This window comes from Notothenia rossii (genome assembly GCF_949606895.1).
Source record: "Notothenia rossii genome assembly, chromosome: 6".
Lineage (NCBI taxonomy): Eukaryota > Metazoa > Chordata > Actinopteri > Perciformes > Nototheniidae > Notothenia > Notothenia rossii.
This window is the reverse complement of record NC_136909.1, coordinates 26,088,268-26,110,005: the sequence shown is the minus strand read 5'-3', so window position 1 is coordinate 26,110,005 and position 21,738 is coordinate 26,088,268. Positions and strand designations below refer to the sequence as shown.

The 21,738-nt window shown below is 39.8% G+C and overlaps 3 protein-coding genes across 8 annotated transcripts; 2 read left to right on the top strand and 1 right to left on the bottom strand.

The window, feature by feature from the left end:
• Positions 1–123: 123 nt before the first annotated feature.
• On the top strand, positions 124–4,080 carry mcidas (multiciliate differentiation and DNA synthesis associated cell cycle protein). 2 transcript variants are annotated; one of them, XM_079686462.1, is made up of 7 exons: positions 124–1,291; positions 1,366–1,435; positions 1,544–1,623; positions 2,101–2,161; positions 2,319–2,545; positions 3,016–3,126; positions 3,234–4,080. In XM_079686462.1, exons 1-7 carry the CDS (start codon positions 1,106–1,108, stop codon positions 3,666–3,668), a joined length of 1,170 nt encoding a protein of 389 aa, XP_079542588.1. In that variant the 5' UTR covers positions 124–1,105; the 3' UTR covers positions 3,669–4,080. The 2 variants fall into 2 exon arrangements, with proteins under 2 accessions (XP_079542588.1, XP_079542589.1); XM_079686463.1 differs by lacking the exons at positions 124–1,291; positions 1,366–1,435; positions 1,544–1,623 and adding an exon at positions 1,632–2,017 and having other exon boundaries at positions 3,234–4,078.
• gpx8 (glutathione peroxidase 8 (putative)) lies at positions 3,527–10,820 on the bottom strand. 2 transcript variants are annotated; one of them, XM_079686466.1, is made up of 4 exons: positions 10,479–10,820; positions 10,074–10,335; positions 4,106–4,188; positions 3,527–3,664 (listed from the first exon to the last, which is right to left on the bottom strand). In XM_079686466.1, exons 1-4 carry the CDS (start codon positions 10,683–10,685, stop codon positions 3,623–3,625), a joined length of 594 nt encoding a protein of 197 aa, XP_079542592.1. In that variant the 5' UTR covers positions 10,686–10,820; the 3' UTR covers positions 3,527–3,622. The 2 variants fall into 2 exon arrangements, with proteins under 2 accessions (XP_079542592.1, XP_079542591.1); XM_079686465.1 differs by lacking the exons at positions 3,527–3,664; positions 4,106–4,188 and adding an exon at positions 8,662–9,180.
• Positions 6,862–20,947, top strand: LOC307042527 (cell division cycle protein 20 homolog B-like). 4 transcript variants are annotated; one of them, XM_079686458.1, is made up of 12 exons: positions 6,862–7,229; positions 7,534–7,593; positions 14,723–14,939; positions 15,358–15,467; positions 15,800–15,851; positions 16,418–16,534; positions 17,049–17,260; positions 17,411–17,505; positions 17,725–17,953; positions 18,809–18,934; positions 19,011–19,134; positions 19,804–20,947. In XM_079686458.1, exons 1-12 carry the CDS (start codon positions 7,020–7,022, stop codon positions 19,899–19,901), a joined length of 1,650 nt encoding a protein of 549 aa, XP_079542584.1. In that variant the 5' UTR covers positions 6,862–7,019; the 3' UTR covers positions 19,902–20,947. The 4 variants fall into 4 exon arrangements, with proteins under 4 accessions (XP_079542584.1, XP_079542587.1, XP_079542585.1 ...); XM_079686461.1 differs by lacking the exons at positions 6,862–7,229; positions 7,534–7,593 and adding an exon at positions 10,700–10,842 and having other exon boundaries at positions 19,804–20,938; XM_079686459.1 differs by lacking the exons at positions 6,862–7,229; positions 7,534–7,593 and adding an exon at positions 11,395–11,574 and having other exon boundaries at positions 19,804–20,940.
• Positions 20,948–21,738: the final 791 nt, after the last annotated feature.

The following is a 21,738-nucleotide window of genomic DNA, read 5'->3' as shown; positions in this document are numbered from 1 at the left end:
ATCAGTCACCGTTTACTGTGTCTTTTTGCTATTGAAGATATGTTACTGTTGCAACATGAAGGATCTGGAAAATTGTACTGTGATTCATTGTTGTGTTGTATTATGAAATAAAATATCAGTAATTTTATCTGCGTTTTGTCTCTGAATGGATTATAAAATGTGGAGCCATAACTCACATATGATGAAAAACCACAAGGCATTTATTTGATATAACTCTGGCCATGGATGACACTGACTGGCATGAATGAGAGATCATGCAATTTAAATATACAATCAACACTTAAAATGGAAAGTTGATGATGTCCACTTTATCTTGATTAGGGGGTAAACTCACTAGCATAAATTATTGCTCTGTAACATTTATGATCAGTATGACAAGAGCCCATTATATCAGATTGACATATATCCAAATGCAAATCTTGTCTATTGTAACTGTTTGCTCGGACCCCAGTTTACCATCCTCTTTACTTGACGTTGCATCACTCTTTACTGACCTGTGCCAACACAGCCTGGTCAATTGAGGGGGCTTTCTCTGATAATCCATTACGCGTGGCATCTCGACCTGCTGACACAGAGTCGACCACACAGGTGCATTCAGCGTTAAGGGTCAACAAGGCTAGTCTTGTTTGTTTACTAATAGAGGTATTTGTCACGAGTGTTTACTAAGCTGTCTGCTATAAATGTCCTTTTCCTTTTTCCACTTTGCTTTAAATGTTGCAATAGACCTTGACCTAAATACATTTTACGCACAGCGGAATAATAATTACGCACTGAATTATGTAGCTATAAGAGACAAGGCATTGGTCTCTATTGTGCTGGCGGGCTGGTCAGCCTTGTGAGGCAGGCAGCAGTGTGTTGTTGTATAAAACAGACGTGGATAAATTAAGCCAGGCACTATTTACGCCTCTGGCTCGGCGCAGGGTATATTTGGCCGCAGGAGGAGGGAGAGCAGGTCTGTAGAGAGCACCTGCTGTAATGGCGCCGTTACGCGCGGTACCAGTTACACTTCACATCAGAAAAAAACCGTTAGTCGGCACCAATTCAGTCTCCGAGGACGCCATCGCTCCCTGGAGACCAAATAAGTGCATTTGATTGGGCCAAAACTATGAGGCCGCGGCATGGAGAGACACAAACCGGGAGAATTTCGTCTATATTAGCTTTAAATCAAACCACGAACACTCAGTCCTGCAGAGCTGAGCTGATGAAGATGCAAAGAGACATGAAGTTGTTCGGTGCTGGGTGCCCAAACCAAATGAGCCAACAGGGGAGGAGGGCAGCAGGAAACAGAAAGGTATGACATTCTTCTCTTTAGAATGATGCACACAGCTCTTGAAAGTGGCGTTAACATACGTTCTATCCCTGCAGGATAAGATGGTGCCAAGAAGCAGCAGTCCAATCAATGTGTACGTCGAGCTCCCCTGCATCATTGAACAAGGTATATGCATCTCTGTTTAACTTCATGCACTTCCTTAACACGTGTACTTATAATTACATCAGGTGCTCTCGAGAGTTCACTCATGGATCATCCCTTCTTTTGTTACAGCTTTATCCACAATTGCATGGAATGATTTGGAAGACTGTGCGTCTGTGGTGAGACGGCAGAGCGACTCCCTCTGCTCTCAGGTGAGGAAAAACATAGTAAATAGTATCAGAAATATATGCGTTATTGTTATTTAGAAACCTCATGGTTTTGTGACACCTCATTTATCATCGCATTTACCACCACATCGATCATCCAGAGAAGGTTGATAAATCAGATGCAGATCTGCATCAGGATACGTCTGTTAATGTTTGACACGATGTGCTGGAATTATGCACGAATGAGATTGTAGTTTGCTCATGACACGCAGACTACCGCTAATTGGCCGGACCTCCCATATTTTGTTCACATGCTGCCTCTTTGCCACAGCTCAACACTAAAATCACAACACGCGACGGAACACTTACCGAAATGATGAGCTATACATGTTCTGCCATACCGCCACATTACCCTGCTTGGTCGTGGTGGGACTTTCAGGTTAGGGGCATGAATGATTTCTCTGTCGACTATGTGTTTAATCTACAATTTGTCATTTAATCGTACATTTCAATTGACAACAGGTAAATGAATCTGATGCAGATGACCAAGACTTCGGAGATTATGCACTGGATTTCATGGCAGGTAAGCAAAGAAAATAGTGTGTGGAGATGCAGCATTTATATATAATCCTAAATATGTGCTAGTGTATTTTCATCTTAATCCTCATCATTATTATTATCGTATTTTTAAAATTGAGGAAATCCTTAAAATTCTCCCATGTTGTGTGTTTTTCTGTCAGATTCTCCTGCCACGCTGGAGAGTAATCTGTCTCCAGCTGAACTGGTGCCATTTCTGGGATGTGTCATACCTCTCCTCACCCCTCAGCAGTATTTCTCTCCAGTGGAGAGTCTGAGCCACTCTTTCACAGAAGCGAGCGACCCATCTGTCCAAGATGGAGCTCCCTGGCAAGGCATCACCCAGTGCCAAGGCAGGGCGTTCGGAGACTCTATGGAAGTCAACAATCAGGTAAAACTTCACTGTGGCAACTATATGCTCCTTTTTTACTTGATAACTGTGGTGCACATGATAAGGTAATAGTCATATGTGATTTGTGTTATGGTGGATCTAAATGGTGCAATGGTAATATTTTAGATTTGATGGATGATTACACACAGCCCTGCTAATGAACATGATGAAATAAATCAATTGACAGGTTTCTACTCAATCATGGTCCTTCTGTTGTGTAAAGACTTTATAACATGATGCTAGGACAAGACACTATTCTTTTTTTATTTTTCCCAGTTGGTTGATATGTGTTTACAGGAGAGTTTGTGTAAACCAGCAATGAGCAAATGTTATGATTCAAATTACATAAAATAAACATCAATAAGGCAAAACACAACAAAATGCATATACATGCACAATTAAGTAAAGACCTCTGTTTGAGTAATGATTCCCTTCAGCATGACTCAACATATGTGTCTGTGTGCCTGCAGCTCCACGAGACTCTACACCGGCAACAAGAAGAGATTGACTGCCTTCAGGAGAGAAACCTTCATCTCAGACAGCTGGCCAGCCGAGCTAAGCACCTGGCCTCAGTGCTTGAGGTGAGTTCATGGCTGAGACAAGCACAGCCAAGCACCCTTTGCACAGTTTCATCCTGGACCCATGTTTAACCCTGTAGTAATTAATCTCTATATACGTGTGTCTTCAGAAACTGATGACAGTCAGGGACCAAAGAGAACAAGTCATACCTTGCGGTGATAAAACTACACTGAGTCCCTGTAAGCGTCAACGACTGGATGAAGGATATGACACAGAGTCTTCTGACACAGTGGAGGACATGCTGAGGGACGTCAGCACACGCTGCAATGCCGTCCTGCACAACGCTGCTACTGGAACAAGACTGCCACAGGAATCAGAGACAATACGCATGTTTGGTGCATTCTCAGGCCTAAAGACTTCTATGTCAAAAGACAATAGCATGACGATGGATGCATCAAAGCTTCAAGAGAGTGTCTCATCCTTCAGAACGTCTGTGAGAGAACACAGCACCATAAGGACTCAGGTGTTTCCTCATGGACGTGCTTTCACTTCGAGGACTCAGCAAGGAGGATATCGGTTCCGCTGGCTTCCCAACGACAGCTGAAATGATGGTTAAAAGATATACAATTACATCCATTAATGTTTCTAATTAGTGATGGAAGGAAGTGTGGGTGGCAGTTACTGTTAATGCCTAACTTATAATCTATAGGGAGATCTGTAAATGATTCAATGTCTTTCTCAGACAGATTTGGCCTGTCAGCCAATCAGTCAGCTGCCTAACAAAGGAAATGATACTGCCACAGCTTTTGTTTTCATTGTGTTTCTGTTTACACCACTCAAAATGTTATAATCGAGCCAAACAATGCAGCAATTCAATTTTTTCTACACTTCACAACATGTTTTGTCTTGAAAATAACAAATGATTTTATAAGCTTTGAAATAAAAGTTGTGTATTATAAAGCTGTATTGGAGGGATTTTTTATCACAGAAGGAGGTGATGTTCAAACAAATGGAAAGAAACTGTTTTCAATGTGAACTTACCTTGTTTGAGCAGTGAAGCAAATATGACCCTGTGACCTTAAGGACTTCCTTTCCTTTTGTCTGTGTCTGGGTGACTGTGTGGTCTGAAAAAGGGCACATGTCATGATGCATTGCAGCTAACATCCTTGTTTACATCATTCGTTCCGGAAAGAAAAATGTCTTCTGAATTCATGACTTCTAAATCTTGTTGGCAACAGGTGTATAAAAAGTATTCCCCATGAGAAAGGTTCACAAAAACGTTGATTATAAATCATAATTTAGACAGTTAAAGGAAATAAGAGGAAATCAAAATATGAAGAAGAGATTCAATTATTTTAAGAGTATGTGACCTTCTGACCTCTGGTATATGTAGGCTGCATGTGATCCTTCTCTAACCTTACAGTTGAAGGCATTAGCTGTACAAAAAAAAATGGGATGGTGCGAGGCGGGCCAATCCAGAGGATAATGTCAAACCTCAGGTCAGACACCTGTTTAAACTCCCCCAAACCTGAGCCTTTTTACTTTAGAGCATGAAGGCAGCACTGCAGCCCTGGGATGGCAACACTTGACAGTACTGTCATGAAATAGGATGTGACAACATAAACAAAGATAAGAAGAGCCTGATAAGAGTTTGTGGCCTGATCTATCTGAATTAACATACAGCTTATGTCAGAAGAAAGTCTTTGAAAGCTGAATGACTGATTAATTAAACTGTGCAACATGTAGCAGTTTGGTTTATAGGCTATTGAAAACAACTGTGTAAGTCCTGAAGTACTCAGCTCTTACAAATGCACAGTGTAAGAAGGTTCTTCAATAAAATATTGGTCAAATAAGATAACACAAGGATTAGCACCCCTTTACATACCAATATTAAAGCATTCATGCTTAACTTCCCATTTCAGTTTAATATATATCAAAATACTGTATATATGAGGCTTTACTTTATTGTGCCAGCTGACAAAATGTGTGTGGGGGGTTATTTTTGCTTGGGTAGTTTGTGATTTATTAAGGTCTTATCTTGATCAATAGAATTCAATTGTACCATCATAATTGTATTTATTTAACTGAATCTTTGAAGTTATAATATATAAACGTATACTAAAGTAGCCTATTAAAAAGTGCAATGTTTCATTCTGAATTGCAGTAGACTATACAAGTAGCTACAAGTACCTGAAAATGCTAGGCTACTTGATTAAATAGTAGGCCAACTTTCCACCCATAAAATCGAGGTACAATGGTCAGACTAACCCTGACCACGCTGGTTGACCCGACAAGATTATTGTTAACCATTTAACTCCCAGCTGCCAACGTAAACCACACTGGACGCTTGTTGTCATACCTCAAACCTTCACACCCAGGCGCTCCTTGAGCCACTTTTACTGCAAACAAACAGGTCCGCGTGTCACTGACCAGCAGCGCCGGGGAGAGCGGGCAGGCCGGCCTTTGTTAAACTGGTTGTGACACATTTGACCGGTTAAGCTACCGCCAAACTGCGGGGGACAATAAGGGAGGGGAAAGGGAAAATACACACACAATGAGTTTCTAAGGTGACTGAAGCCAAACCTAGAGGGATTGGGTATACCATTCAGACAAAGTCCCGCGGGTAGAAACATATTCATATTAGTTTTTCTGTGGAGGGAGGGATGTTGTTGACTGCTCAAAGTCTCTAGGCAAATATAACTGGAAAAAAAAGAATTATTATTATAAGTGTGTATTTTTAACGCAAGCTACAATAGGCTATACTTTAAAGTCATAAAATGAAGAAAACATGCCATATGGGCAATTAAGACAAACAAACTGCTTAACACACCCACAAATAAAGCAGCATTTAGCAGTGTTGTCTGATTATATTAAACAGCACTATACGATTGTTTATAATATAGCAATACTTTTTAATAAATGTATGATCAATCTAGATGTGAATAATGGCCTTTAACATTATACATTGATCTGTGTGGATAAACTTAAGGTGGGACAATTTCAAAAGTAGACTTATGTGATTTGTTATGACTGCATTGTGGTTGCCTGTTGAAGTAGCTCTGATGGATGTGCGTGTGCTGCTTAATGCACGCACCTCTCGCACAGTCAGGCTCGAGCCCGGTGTGGGCGCATATGGAAGTGGCAGATGGCGCGAACGTGCGTTCCTCGCGCCGTTCAGCCCACTTAGCGCCAGAGCAGATCATCATTAAAACGTGTGGCCCGCGGACACACAGCCTTTTCCCGCAAAAACAGATTATTGTAAAAGAGTAGTTCCATGTCTTGTCTATCCAAAACATACTAATTTACCTGCATGCATTATTTATTTTGTTGTTGTTTTTATTCTGAAAAGTTACACATAGCCCATTTGTATTATTATATTTGTATTGTTAAGTAAAATGTTATTCCACTTTATAATTGTATTACCTTATAATTGCAGTGAAGTTGTAATAAAACAAAAAATATTTATCCACGAATTTTATTTTATTTATTACGTTTTTACCATTTGCAACCTATAAACTGCTAAAATGTCTATAATTTGTTAACAAGACGAAATAAACAATACTAGAATATATTGTTACTATAAAAGGATTTATTTATTTTTCCCTGCCCATTATTGAGGAAAATCTTATTTTGAAAAGGCCTATAGCCTTCCTTCGTATTTCCCTTTAAATATTTTATCACGATTCATGCTTTAAATGGCTTGCCATCAATGTATTTCCCTTATAATAATACCAACTCATTAATCATTATTTTTCTCACGACATAAATCTGGCAGTTAGGTTAAAATCTGTAGAGGTTGACAGACCTAAAGAAATAAGTTTGTCCTTGTCCGGGTCATTAACTGATAACATGTTGCCGCCTCCACCTTGAAAACATTACTGCGTTGTTCTTTTTCAATGTGTCTATTGGTATCCAGTAGAAACCAGGACGCGGAGGGAATCCCTGACAAGAACTAATGAAAAACAAACTCAAACCTGAAGCGCCAATAGCAGAGCAGAGGAAGGGGCTTCCCGCTCCACCGTGCGCCCGGGGAGAGTATTTAGGAGCAGTCCGTCCAGGAGAGCAGCAGCAGGTGCACCAGGCAGGACAGAGACAGGACCTGCTGCTTTACGCAAAGTCATTACAACTGGAAATGAAGCCAGCAAGCGAAGAAGCGAAAGACTGGGTGAGTACAAACTAATATAAAAATAGCCTGATACATAAGCTATGTCCTTAATCACATTATGCTCTGTTGCTACCAGGCAACCCCTTAAAACACAGGGCTCTAAACACAGGGCGGTGTCTAAAATTAAGCTTTTCTTTCAATATTGATTAAAAAAACACATTGACTTTGATCCATTGTATAATACAATAATCCACGACTTTATTAATAATGGATTGAAAAACAAACAGATTTCACCTAAGGAAGTTAATCGAAAGATATTGTTTTAGCATCACCTTGACGAAAGTCTTCTTGTTTTTATAACCAGGACAATATGAGAAGAATGCTGCGAGATTTTGCCAGAAAGAGAAGCCATTGTCCCTTCAAGGTAAGAGGGGAAATGTTGAAGAAATTAAAAGGTTACATGTTGTGGCAGCCTCTGATCTGGTGGTGACAGTGTGGCAGTGTACTGCTGCTGGCTGTGCTACTGACTGACAGCTGTCAGCTACACTCCTCACTGCTGCTGCAACTCAACTCAAACAGCACACCTCATTCACCGGGGAAATGAAAAGTCAACAGCCGGGGAAAGGTTGGAGGCCACTGAATGAAAAAACCCTGAAATTGGACATTCAGCACAATGTCAAAACATTCAACTCAACATCACTTCAACCTAGTCAAATCTATTCATTTGCATTTACAGCAGGATGATTGGGGAGTGGTGGCTGGTCGGGAGGCAGTGTAATGTTAGCTGATGTTGCTTTCAACAGCTCACACTGCTCTGCTACCTTAACAGTTACATTTGACTACGTCTATCACTTGTTCCCTGAACGCTCATGCACTTTATGTTAGCAGATCAGGATTTTAGGAAGCTTTGCACAGGAGAGGATGTCCAATAAATGTTGGTATTTTTATACTTGAGCTTCTGGAATACAATGAGCTAGAAATAAATGATTAAGGAAGATACAAAAAGAAAAATGCTCATATTGTGGGTGGTTGGTAGGCAGTGTCTTGTTAGCTGGTTTGTTCTTTGTGTGCCAGCTTACCTGCTGCTGCCCTCCAACTTTCCATTCAAACCCACACCAACAAGCCAGGAGATGCTGCAATTAATGTACTTCAATTTTAAACAGCAAGTTGGGATTCAAAGTTGCAGGTGTTGATTTGTGACTTATAGCAGACATTCAAAAAAACTGTTTTAAGTAATGTCAAATAACAAAATCACCTTTAGAATACAAAATAACAGTGACACTATGCATTTCTATTGCAATACTTGCAAGTTAGCATCCAACTTGGCATCACCATTCTGCATTCAAAATGTGGATTTATTTAAACTGAACAAAGTATCTTCAGCTCCCCAATCAATTAACTATGATGACGTAATCCTATCACATTACGTCATCAATGGGTGATTTACAATTTGAGGTCTCAAATCAGTCAAAAATCGGCTAAAAAGTTATGCTTCACTTAAGAATTTGATTTTAATGTAAACATTTGAAAAAGATGGTACAAAAACGCAAACTGAACATTTGAAAAATCAAACACTTCAATGGCTAAGCAATCCTTTGGCTGCAGCAGTGGTCATTATAAGGAATGTTCATCATGATTGTCATTATTATCCGATGTTTCCCACGCACCAACACACACTCCAACTACCTTTGAATGACTGAAAATTGATATTTTCATTCGGCAAGTTTCTGGAGCCAGACTTCACTAACCACCCTCACTGTAGCAGCTCAGCGTTCAGTCATTCATTGCTATCAAAGCAAAGGGAATATGGGCACAACACACTTAGATTTGTCCCGTATCCATCTCCATCATAGCTCCACCCGTTTCTTTACGATGATTTCTCGCACCAACGCCGTGGCCTCTTCTCGAACGCTCTCTATAGGCTCGTCTGTTCGCCAGAATCGGACCACGTTACCCTCTGGATTTACTAGAAACTTCCAGAAGTTCCACCTGGGACTTTTCTGCACAGAATCTGAAACACAACACATTAGTATGCACTCATTAATGATGCATCTAACCTAAATATAAGCAAGGAACGCTGATGACGCTCTTCCCTGTCCAGTGCTTCTTATTAATAAACTGTAAAATATAGATTATTGCTCCGGATTATGTCACACTGACTTAATTTAATGTTGTAAAGTATCAAATAAAATCACACCTCACAACAGCAACTTTGCCACATAAGTAATTGTTCTCAACTCAAGACACCTCATTGCATTGATTCAAAAATCAAAGATAATAAAGTGACAGCTACTACAATATAAACGGTTTGACAAATAATTGTATTATCGTAAGGTCGATATAACTCACTTCACACACTGAATAATCAGTACAGTTTGACATAGATCTCTCTGAAGTGAATGGAATATACAATGAGTAGCTGCTTTATTGTTATCTATCATTACAATAAATTAAACATGTATACAAATTAATATTAAGCCCAAGTCTATTTAGTTTTTATAAATAGGTAGCAAATACATTTCAATAACCTCAGAAGTTCACAGGCTAGTTTTCCAGATGTTCTTTAAGATGCACGCACGACTACATATAAACTTAACCATTAGGTTTTCCCTATGAGGAAGCATAAATATGTTTTAGTTGTATATTTAGTTTGGGACATGACAGTTATCTATAGAAGTCAGGTGTTAAAACTTGTTGCAGCTTCATAATGCAAAGGCTTCCATTATAAACTGAATACTATTGACTAAAATTGAGTTGCAGCCATGGGTCATTGTGTTGCAGTGAAAGTAAGGTCCAGATTGCACTTCCTGCCAGACAGCTGGTAGGGTCATTCCATAAATCATTCAATTATCATCTTAACCCAAATAAAATGTGATGTGATGTGACAGATGTGGTTATGCCCACCTGTGAGGAATTTGAAGGCAGGGTCCGCCTCTGAGCCCATTATTTTGATCCTGCTGAAGAAGGGGAAGGTGACTCCGTAGGTGGACTTGGCAAAAGCCTCAATGTCCCGGCTGGTCCCGGGCTCAGTGTCCCCGAACTGACCGCAGGGGAAGGCCAGCACGTTGAAGTGAGAGGTGCCCAGCTCCCGGTGCAGCTCCTGCAATGAGAGGTAGTTCATCTCCGTCTGCTCGCTGAGACTCGCCACGTTTACAACCAGAGACGCCTGTACACAGGAGAAACACGGTGTAACTGTTATGTGCTAAAACTACAATTTCAATGAAAAACACAACAAACTGACACTGGATAACTTAGAGTTTGCACAGATGTTGTTTCAAACTGAAATGACTGGTGATGATGTGGACTTACTTTCCCTCGGTACTTCTCCAGAGACACCGTCCTCCCCTTCGCGTCTTTCACCTCAAACGAGTAAAAATCAGTTGTTTTCCTCGGCTTCACAAGCTGAGTCTGCAGGAGAAACAAACACCCGACCCCGACTGTCATGCTCAATAAAACCGTCAACTTTTTCGCATTTGGGTTGGAGGACTTTGTGCGGTAGCCCCCTAAGGCCTCCATCTTGGAGGGGGAAGAACAAACCGAGGAGGGTTATGGCTAGAAAGGATCCGTCTAGTGTAAAACTCTCGCGAGAGTTTTCAATAATGCTGAATGTTTAAGTTTGACAGGCAGCCTTTCAGTTACAATCGTTAACATCAGTGGGCCACAGTAAATGATGGTGAGAAGCTAAACTATCTAATAATTATGTCAATTACAGGGAGTGTGATTGTTGAAATAGGGTGTTAGCGGTCTTGCTGTTGAAAGAAGAATGACAACACTGTAGATCACCAACACTATGATTTATTTTTTATTCACAGGCAAGTCAAAGTTGTCGCAGTAAAAGTCCCAAGATAGCTCCTGGTGGAATAAAATGTTCCCTTTCAGTGTTTCACTATTATCCTGCTGCATTAATGTGTATGTTGCATGTTACTGCTGTAGAAGTGTTTCCGAGCCGCTCCAACGAGAGTTACAACGACAACGTGACGTCATATTTACACAAGACGGATCCTTTCTAGCAATAACCACCGAGGAGTTAGCGGGGGCTCCTGCATAAAATCTCGGGGCGGACCAGCGGAAAAGGAACACAGATATAAGTTATAAAACACTAGCACGATACCGGAAGCCAACAGAACCGCAGTGACGCGTCCAAAAACCCGGAAGTAAGTTAGCATTTTTAGCACTTCCGGTTCCTTCGTCAAAAAGCAATGCATTTTTTCCATAGGGTTTTGGAAAATAGCTCGAAATAAGGTCTGTGGTTGACACAAATTTAAGAGATAAATCACGTTTTGTTCTACGACATTAAATACATCAGCAGTGACCCCACTGTTGATTTTTGAAGAGTTTACGTGTCTGAAAAACGATGGTTGTTACCGAGTGGCTGAATAGGACTACAGAAATTGTCGAGGCCGTTGTAAGTCATTACGCCTAACACGTAAACACTCCCGCTACATTTGTTTTCCCCTGTGTTCTGCTTGAAAGCAAGTACATGCCTATCTTTAGTATCTGTATATCTATATCTGACCATTAGAATCTGTATTTTTGAAATTGTCGTTTTAAACACCGTAGTTTTACAAATGATAGAATAATTAATTACCAATGTTTTCCAATTTTACTCGGCAGTTCGTTACGTTAGCTAAAGCTAGCGCTACTAGTTAGCTACGCAATGGTTTGTTGCTTTGCTCCGGGTTGCAGCCACAGGTCTTCGCATGAAACGTGCTTGTTCTTTCGTTTCCCGGCCAATGTTTTCCAAAGGAGAGTCTGGATTCGTGCCATGAGGTAAGCTGACGTTACATTTTTGTCCATGTCACGGTGAAATGTAAATGATGGGTAGTGACTGTATCGCCGTTTTAGAGATGGCGCTGCTGAAAAGACCGCAACACAAGTAAAGATAATGAATACATCCTATTAAAACCTTTGTGGCTTATATGATAAGTCTAATTAGTACAAGCAGCATAACGTTTCACCATGTAACTAAATATTTTAGTCAGGGAAATCAGTTTGACATATTGAACTAATAACAAATCACCTCTGGCTGGCAGAGAACTCTGCTCCATAGCTTCTCTTGGACGTAAAATCACATGTACATTTTACATTTATATTCAATTTAATAATCCCATCCCTCACATACTTTTGTATATATAATAACTTATATATTTTGTTTTTCTTGTTAGGCTGCTGCAACACAAACATTTCCCAAATTGGGATCAATACAGTAATATCTTATCTTAATTAATTAAGAAATATAACTATTATAATTAGTGTAGCAGCCGACACCTATGGATTAATCTACCACTTATTTCTTTAGTTCAAATTTGATCTATAAAAATGTCAAAATAGTGAAAATGTTCACGAGATTTATCAAAGTGCAAGGTTATATCTTTAGATGTTTTGTTTTAGCCTATGTACTGTATGTCTTAATGCTCTTATATGTGACGGGGGGACTTCCATGAAACTAATATTTTATATCTTCCCAACAGACGAGCTGACAGGAAACCTAACACTCTAACAACCACAACATTGCAAAGGCGAGTAAATGTTAATTAAAAACGATTCACAATTTTTTTATTTCTTCTTCTTTCTTGCAGTGAGGTGAAAATACTGCTGCTGTTTATAAAGCACTGAATGGTTTAGGCCCAAAATACATTTCTGACCTCCTGCTAAATGATGAACCATCCAGATCTCTCAGGTCTTCAGGGACTGGTCAGCTTTCTGTCCCCAGAGTCAGAACTAAACATGGTAAAGCAGCGTACAGTTATTATGCTCCAAATATCTGGAACAAACTCCCAGAAACCTGCAGGTCCGCTGCAACTCTGACTACTTTTAAATCCAGGCTGAAGACTTTTCTTTTTGTCGCTGCTTTTAATTGAACTATTCATATCTTAGACTGCACTGTAACTTTTATCCATGTATTTTTTCTTTTAATGTTTCTTTTATTGGCTTTTCTTTTTAATGACTGATTTTAAATGCCATTTTCTTAATGTCTTTCATTTTTTGTAAAGCACTTTGAATTGCCTTGTGTTGAAAAGTGCTATATAAATACACTTGCCTTGCCTAATAAAGATTTCATGTGACCCATAAAATGGATTTGTTGATGGGAATTAATGTGAATAAATTAACTCTAGGTTAACGGTACTCTTGCTATCACTACTCACCGACACTATAAACCTTGTCCCTCGTGCTAGCCCTGACAACACCGGTAAGCACACCTTCATCTAGGCTGCACTGTTACGTGTCCTGACTTGTAGTGGTTCTCTCCTCTATCTACACTCTTCTTGTCATCTTTGTAAAACGATATCAGACTGGTAATTGACACAGCCATGACTTCTAGTTAAATTCAGTGTGGCTAAAAGGAAAAGCTTTGTTAAAATATGCAAGCACACGAAAGTCAAATTCAGCTTTATTGTCAAAAATTCTACATGTGTTTATAAATCCAGAAATATCTAAATATCGTTTCCAACAGTGTGACATGTATACATAAAACAAATCAAAAAGGGCCTTGATAAACGTGGTATACATTAAACAAAACAAAACGGGCCTAGATAACCGGGGTATACAGTTTAATTTAGTTAATATATTTAAAGTGTTCAAAGTGCAGTTTCAGTGCAATCAGTTGAAATGATCTTAAGTTGGCGTGACGTTGAAGTCGTGCAACCCTGTTGCTGTACTGGCTTGTAGTTCGTCTATAGCATAACGTTAGCATTTCGCTTCTGGCGACTAGATTTATGATTCAAAAATTATAAAAGTAGGGTTGACATGTGGAGATTATCCGGCTGAACAAAACGTGATCCCTCTCTTAAATGTGTGTCAACCACAGACCTTATTTCGAGCTATTTTCCAAAATCCTATGGAGAAATTGCATTGGTTTTTGACGAAGGAACCAGAAGAAGTTTACTTCCGGGTTTTATGACGCGTCACTGCGGTTCTCTATACCATTCCAAATAAGAACAGTAAACGTGATCCACTCAAAAAGCATTGTAAGTGCCATCGTAAAGGTAATGCGTTTCCATTGCGACATTAAACCTCTCAATCCAAAATAGTATTTTCATGATTCCGTTTGGTATGTTTTGCATCGTTCCCCCTAAAATATGAAAAATCATTTCATTTTCATTAGTATTAACACATTTGTGCAACTCTTTTTATTAGGGTGTTCCGAGTAAGATACTGCTGAACATTAGGTTAGGCTACATTTATATATTAAATAGGCGTAAAGCAGAAATTAAACAAATCAATAGCTCTAAAAGTTAAATTAGCCTATGTGCTTACAATAATGTGTTATAAATGGTCGCCGAAAAGCGGACGCTTATAACCTGACTGCGCCTCCCAGCGTGAGTAGCCTTCTTATTTCTTCTTCTTACACTATATTCGCAATTAAAAGGCATTTACCATGCTTTTACTTGGAAACGTAACCGGACGTCATGTTGTGAACACTGCCAGCTTAACACTAGTAAAGTTGTGGTATTTTGAGTTTGCAGAAGTAGGAAGTTGGTGTCAGTTCGCAGTATTTGAGATGTTTAAGACTTGCATTTATTTCTGTTAAAATCATGTTTCTGTCTCTCCAGGGACCAAACGATGGCCATCACGTCTCGTACAGGCGGTTCAGGAGAAGGATCATCCAGAGGAGCAGCAGTGAGGGTCCAGCTGCGAGCACACCTCTGGCCACTGGGGGGCAGAGGGAGCCCAGGTTTGATCTGGAGGCAGTCTGCCAGAGACTGGAGCTGGACTCCCCTCCGAGAGACCATGAACCAGCACAGAGACATCTGCAGGGAAACATTCATGGTATTATTCAAACCCCAAGCTAAGAATGTATAAGACACACACAAATACTTATATCAGCTTTTTCCCCTCTGCTACCGGCCTCACGAACAAGGCCCATTGACAATGACTTTTATCCACCCCACAAATGTTATGCATTACAAAACTGTGAGCCATGTTGATGCTCAGCACTCTGAATATATTTTTGCACAATTCTGCACAGCCCTCCCCTTTAAAATATAATACACTGTAGTTTGTCACATAGTTGTTGTCCTTGTTTTAGGTCCAAAGGCCCAAATGTTTGTTTAGGGCAACACACACACTCATGTATCAACTCTTTGTGGTTTTCACCATTATGTTTATCAGTCTCAAATGGAGTGTGGATTCAGAGCAGCATTTTTTTGGTGCTTTTATGTTTTCTGATATCATCTTTCCTATTCAGAGACAGAGCTGGCAGGAGGCGTATCGTACTGTGGGGGTGTCACATCTCCAAACACACAACACACCTTCACTGCCAGGAAATGGACTGCTACAAAGAATGCCCCAGAGCAGGTTTGTTTAAGGAACTTGTACTACTGGAGTTTGATTTTTTTCCAGTGGGTTGTGAGACTTTTTAACCTATACTTTAAAAGGTTCTATGTAAATAAAGTTATACATTTAATTTGGGATTTATTATACCAATGGAAATGTTGAAAAGTGAGCAACAAGGCAGGAACCCTAACAATGAAAGTTATTTGGACGCTTCAGTTAAAAATGGCAAAAACAAACATTGTTTTTTTGCTAAATTGATTGAGGTGGAATATGAAGCCATGAGATCACTAGGTCAAACAAAAAAAGACTGTAAAAGACTAAATATTGTAATAATTCTAACTTTTCTTTTGCAGGGATTGGTCTGGAGAGCAGCAATTCATGAACATGGAAATGTTCAACAGGCTGGTACAGCATTAATTTTTTCTTTGGCTTTCACTACATTACTACAGCACTTCAAGGTCTACAAAAAGATCTGATCTGAATGACTTGTAGGGTGATGCATGCTGCCATACCAGTAAACAAGAAACGTGCAGAGATGTTTTTAAGTAGCAGAGACTGTGTGCAGCCTGTGGGAGGTCTGTTTATGTTCCTGTTTACTGATATCATTGTATCTGTACATCATCACTAGTCCATCTTGTAGAGTTTATGAAGTGATTTGATTTCAGTGAGTGAAAATAAATGCAATGGACATTATCAGCAGTAAATCAAAGTAAAATGCTGTGTGTGTGTGTGTGTGTGTGTGTGTGTGTGTGTGTGTGTGTGTGTGTGTGTGTGTGTGTGTGTGTGTGTGTGTGTGTGTGTGTGTGTGTGTGTGTGTGTGTGTGTGTGTGTGTGTGTGTGTGTGTGTGTGTGTGTGTGTGTGTGTGTGTGTGTGTGTGTGTGTGTGTGTGTGTGTGTGTGTGTGTGTGTGTGTGTGTGTGTGTGTGTGTGTGTGTGTGAACTCTGTTTTTATGTAACATTTTTCCATGCAGGTTCTGATGAGAGGATACATGCTTTGCAGCCATTTGCTGTTCTGGACAGTACTTCTGTCAGTCAGTGTGGAAAGTCAGTGCTGAAGTTGGCGACACCGTCACTGCTGAACGACTACTGTAAGAAAACATACTAATCCTGCGAAGTGTTATTATTTCCTAAAACACTAAGACTGTAGTTTTTAGCAAATGATAGGAGGAAATAGTGTATTTGTTGAGGTACTATTTGCAACGGTGGATTAGCACATGGTTCGCCATTGAGTTTTCACTTCACTTTTGCCCAAGTAAACTGTCATACGTCAGTTAGCATTAAAGACACTTCAAGTTTAAGCAACAGTATGAGCTTAACACATATGACCACTTTTGGGCTATCATAATAATAAAGAATAAAGTCGCCAACATTTACTACTACTACTCTTGCCAATATGAGGACTTTTTTGAAACATGATATTCACCCTCAAGTTGGGAAATAAAAACAATACAACAGTTAAACCAGTAAACACAATGTGAAAAATTAAAAAGGGAACTTTTAGTGTCCGGTCTAAATTATCTGATGGTGTGTCAATCAGCAGTTAAGTTTGTCAGTATTACTCCTCAGTAGCCCTTCTCTCTTTTTTCCATCTTTTCCCTTCAGACACTAATCTTCTCGACTGCAGTTGTGATGGTATAATTGCTTTAGCACTGGGCTCTTCTGTTTACCTCTGGAATTCAGAAACTCGTGCTCTGGTGGGACATTTGGCCCCGAGTCCACAACCAGGACTAGCGTACCTTCAGACCATCTCGTGTCTGAGCTGGAGCAGAGATGGCAGAACTCTCTGCATCGGTACCAGGCGAGGGGAGATGCAGGTAAATGCCTTGGAGCTTAAAGTAAATGAGTACATTTGGCTTAGAAACTGGTTTGTACAAATTGTGGTCTGGGGGGGCCTGTATGAGGGAAATGTCACACCTAGTTGAATCAGCAGAATGACTGTTTGTGGTGTCTCTTTGACTTTTTAGTTGTGGGATGTTGAACAAAGGAAGAGTATGAGGCGTCTGTGGTCACATCAGTCTGTGGTGATGGCTCTTTCTTGGAAACAGCAGTTACTCAGCAGGTGTGTGTTTTAAGTACCCAAAATGAAAGTTAAGGACTGAAAAATAACGTATTATCTTTAAACTCCAATAAAGAAGGAATGACATTCGTATTCAAATCTATATTGTTTTAATGTTTAAGCAAAACGAAAATTAGCTGTTGTAAAAAAGGGAATCACAGTTTATATCAATATTAAGTGTGTAGTATTCACGCATTAATGACAGTTTCTACAACCCTACAGCGGCTCAGTTCTCGGGCATATCCATCACCTCGACCCTCGGGCTCCTTCACCTCTCGTGGGTGCCGTTGTGCAGAAGGAGGCGATCTGCAGCCTCCAGTGGGCCCCAGGAGAGGACTGTCTGGCCAGCGGCTCCACAGAGGGCCTCCTCTGTATATGGGATGGAGACATCGCAGGGGTCACGAGGTCACACCAGCCAATCACTACGATGACACAGCCCAGCGCTGTAAAGGTCAGTGTAAGCTAAACTCCTGCCTGTCAGATGGGAGGAGAAGCCTGATTATTGTAGTGCTTTTAATACTTAGTAATTCATTTAGATCAATGTGTAGAGTTGTATTTTGTAACTTTGACACTGGCATTGGACTGTTCACTGTAAAAAAAGAAAGAAAAAGGCTTGTATATAATGTTGTAAAACAATAAAACATGAATACTTTTTATTTGCACTGTATCTTATCTACCTAATGAAATAGGGACGGAGGACACATCTTCGTACGCTTTTATAATATAACGATGACTACAAGTCAACAGCCATACTAGTGGCTCTCTGATGCTTAAACCCAAAAGTTAATGGCCGGTTGTTTAATACGCTCAAAATGGCAATGTAAACATGCTAACGTTTAGCAGGTAATGTTTTATCTGTTTTCCAACTTCATTTTGTATGATTGTATGATAACATTGCAAGTATTAGGCCATAAAGTATTGGAAATTGAAATGTTGGAGTGATAGTATCACGAGACAAAATGTCATAAGACAACCAATGTTAATGTATCCTTAGGGATTCATAAATGTCTGTACCAAATGTCACTTGCAAAAGAATACCTGCATCATTTACAGGTGGAAGACGGGTTTGACACAATCACACTCGTACATTGTCAGCAACTGTGTGTTCTGCTGTATGATTTGAGGATGACTAATAATAGCTTGTGCAAACTTGAGCACCATGCTGCTAGTTAAAGGATGTTGTTGTTACAGAGGTTTCAAAAACACAGTTGATCCTGCAACCATTCAATAGTTGGTCTGCTTAAACAACCAGACAATCTGCTGACCTTTGTGTGTGCTTTCTTATATCTTGTATTTGTATGTTAAGGCAATGGGATGGTGTCCATGGCAGAGAAAGATGATTGCCACCGGAGGCGGATTGAAAGATGGAGAGCTGAGAATCTGGGACACAGATTTGGGGACATGTGTGACATCAGCTAACACAAAGTCTCAGGTACTTAACTCTCAACGTGTAGCAATTGACTGGGTATAAATATTGGACAGACTGTTTTTAATGGCTCAAATTGCAGATCTGTTCTCTACGTTGGGCTGAAAAGAAGAGATATCTGGTCACAGGTCACGGTCTGCCTCATCACCAAGTCACCTGCTGGTCGTCAGAGTTTCCCTCCCTCAGCCCCCTCTACCAGCTCAGAGGTGAGAGAATATGAAATATGATTAATGTGCAATAACATCCATAAACACATTTACGACAGCGACATAAGAATACATGTATTGCATCAGATGCTGAGTAATATAGCAGCATCAGTGTGACAGTTGGACCTGCAGCTCTGTCATCTATGGCTGAGATATTTAAGAGCCATTTTGAGTCATTCATATCCTGGGTTTCCAGTCAATGTGACATTTGAAAACCATTCTTTTAAAATCCAATAAAGATTCTTTTGAATTTCTTTGTTTTCTAAATGTTAATTAATTGTTATTTATCAACTTATCTGTTTGTGATTTATAGCCTGAACATCTTTGAGCTGCCAGTCTGTTTCACTTCATTATTCAGTAGCACTTTATGTTCATTTTGGCGTTTTTTTGTTCAGAAACCAATCAGTAGTAACTGACATTTCTGGTATGAGTTTTCACATCAATTGAAGATATTAGGCATTCTTTGAAACTACTTTAAAAAGGTATAATGTTCCAAACTACACAGTGATTTACTGTTAAGTGAATATGCATCTTTGCATTGATGGCTGCTAAAATATTGTACTATGTGACACAAATTATGACATGCAATTGAAACCAGACGTAACACCTGTTTATCATAATAACGTATTTAGATGTCCTAGTTTAATACCGTTTCTGAATTTTTTTCAGCTCATTCTGATCGAGTCTTGCACTTGGCCATAAACTCTGACAGCACTCCGATTTTCTCTGCTGGAGCAGACCAGCACTTTCACATCTGGGACATGTGAATATTCACGTCACCAAAAAATGGACATAATGGTGGTTGGCAGGTGGTTGGACCTGTTCTCTTTTTATTCACATCGTGTCAAGAATTCACATTTCCTGTTCCCTTTCCTAAATCCACCACAATAAGAAGCTGGCAAACCACAATCAAACCAAGGTGGTTCATACCTCACAATTTAAGGGTAGAATAAAACACTTGGAAGATATTCTCATTCTGTACAATATATTCCTATCTTTTTTTCATTTTCCAGATACCAAATATGGATACCAGGGCAGTTATGTGATAATATTACAGATAATATACCAAAACAGGCTGCTGCTGAGGACTCTCTAGTTAGTAAGAGATGACCAACCACGCCCCTAAGAAAAATGTTTTAATGTGATTAGTTGTTTTGTCTATAATTTTGCAAGAAGCGCAGTCCAAAGTCAAATACTTTGCACATTAAACATGTTCTGTTATGTATCAATGTAACTTGTGATAAATGACATTTAATGTTTGTTCCATGTTTATTTTCTTTGTTGCCTACACTTAAATAGTTACCTCCAGTCCTTAGATATGCAACTCGATAACAAATTGTTATATAGAACAATTTAAATTAAGGCTGGGTTTATTCTTTTCTCTATTTATCTAGCTTATGTATTTTAACTTGACATTTGATGATGATGTGTGTAACTTCCTATGTGGAGTGTATACTCTTACTGCCATTACTTTTACTACTTCATTTTAGCCAACAGCCAATTGCGCATTTTACAAGACAATAGATGCAAATAAAGGTACTCTTCGCATATACCTGTGGGTTGAAAGCTTGGATAGTAAAAGTATGCGACTAGACAAGATATCGGAGAAGTGTGTTAAGACTTCCTTTTAAATGTTCACATGCACAAGTTTTTCACAAGATAATGCACCATGTGAGGTTTGTCACCACAGATGTCTGAGGACTGTACCACAGCAGTTTAACAGGTTATAATACAATGATACAGATTGTCATATAGGATTTCTAGAAAGGGTTAATTTGCGAAAAACACCATCAGTGTGCTAAAAACTTTAAACTACACTTTAAACTCCAGGCTTATGAATCATGACATGCAATGACAGTATGTAATGGAGGCAAAGTCTCAGCTACGTTTGAGTAGAGTCTAATTATTGGCGTATTTCTTAAAATGCTTTTAGCTCCCTCCAGTAATAGACACAGGGCCGGGGTCTTCATTAATATACAGGGTTTATTTTCATACAAATCCAACCCGTGAGAACTGGGTTGAAGAACAGAGAGAAATTGAAAGTAAACAATAAATAGATATGTATAAGCGATGAATTCCGGCAAACTACACAATAAACACCACAAAGCTAACGCATAGCATGTAGCACACGCTCAAACAGCTAACGCATAGCATGTAAATACTTGCCAACCTTTAGACCTCAGAAATCGGAAGCATTTCAAAATGCAAAATTGGGGGGGGGGGGGTTCTAGTGGATCGCTGGAGCTGTTAGATTAACATTAACATGCTTATTGTAGTTGTAAGTGCACTGCCTTTGCGGCCTGTAGCACCGTCCTTGATGGAGCATATGCAGGGCTCTCAAGTTTTGAACAGAGCTCAGAGTGAGATTTTGGCAGCGGTGTTTGGTACTCCCAACTTCTGGCTCCCCTCAAAGTTCCCATGAAGCCCTCTGTACCGCGAATGTCAACGGGGGGGGGGGGGGTGCTAGTGGAGTATGAAGCCCTCTATCGCGAATGTCAACGGGGGGGGGGCTAGTGGAGTGCAGTGCACGCGTCTCAAACAAGCCTAGTACAACATTGCGGCGCAACTTGGTGGGCGGTACCCTGGAAAGAAATCTCTGCGTGA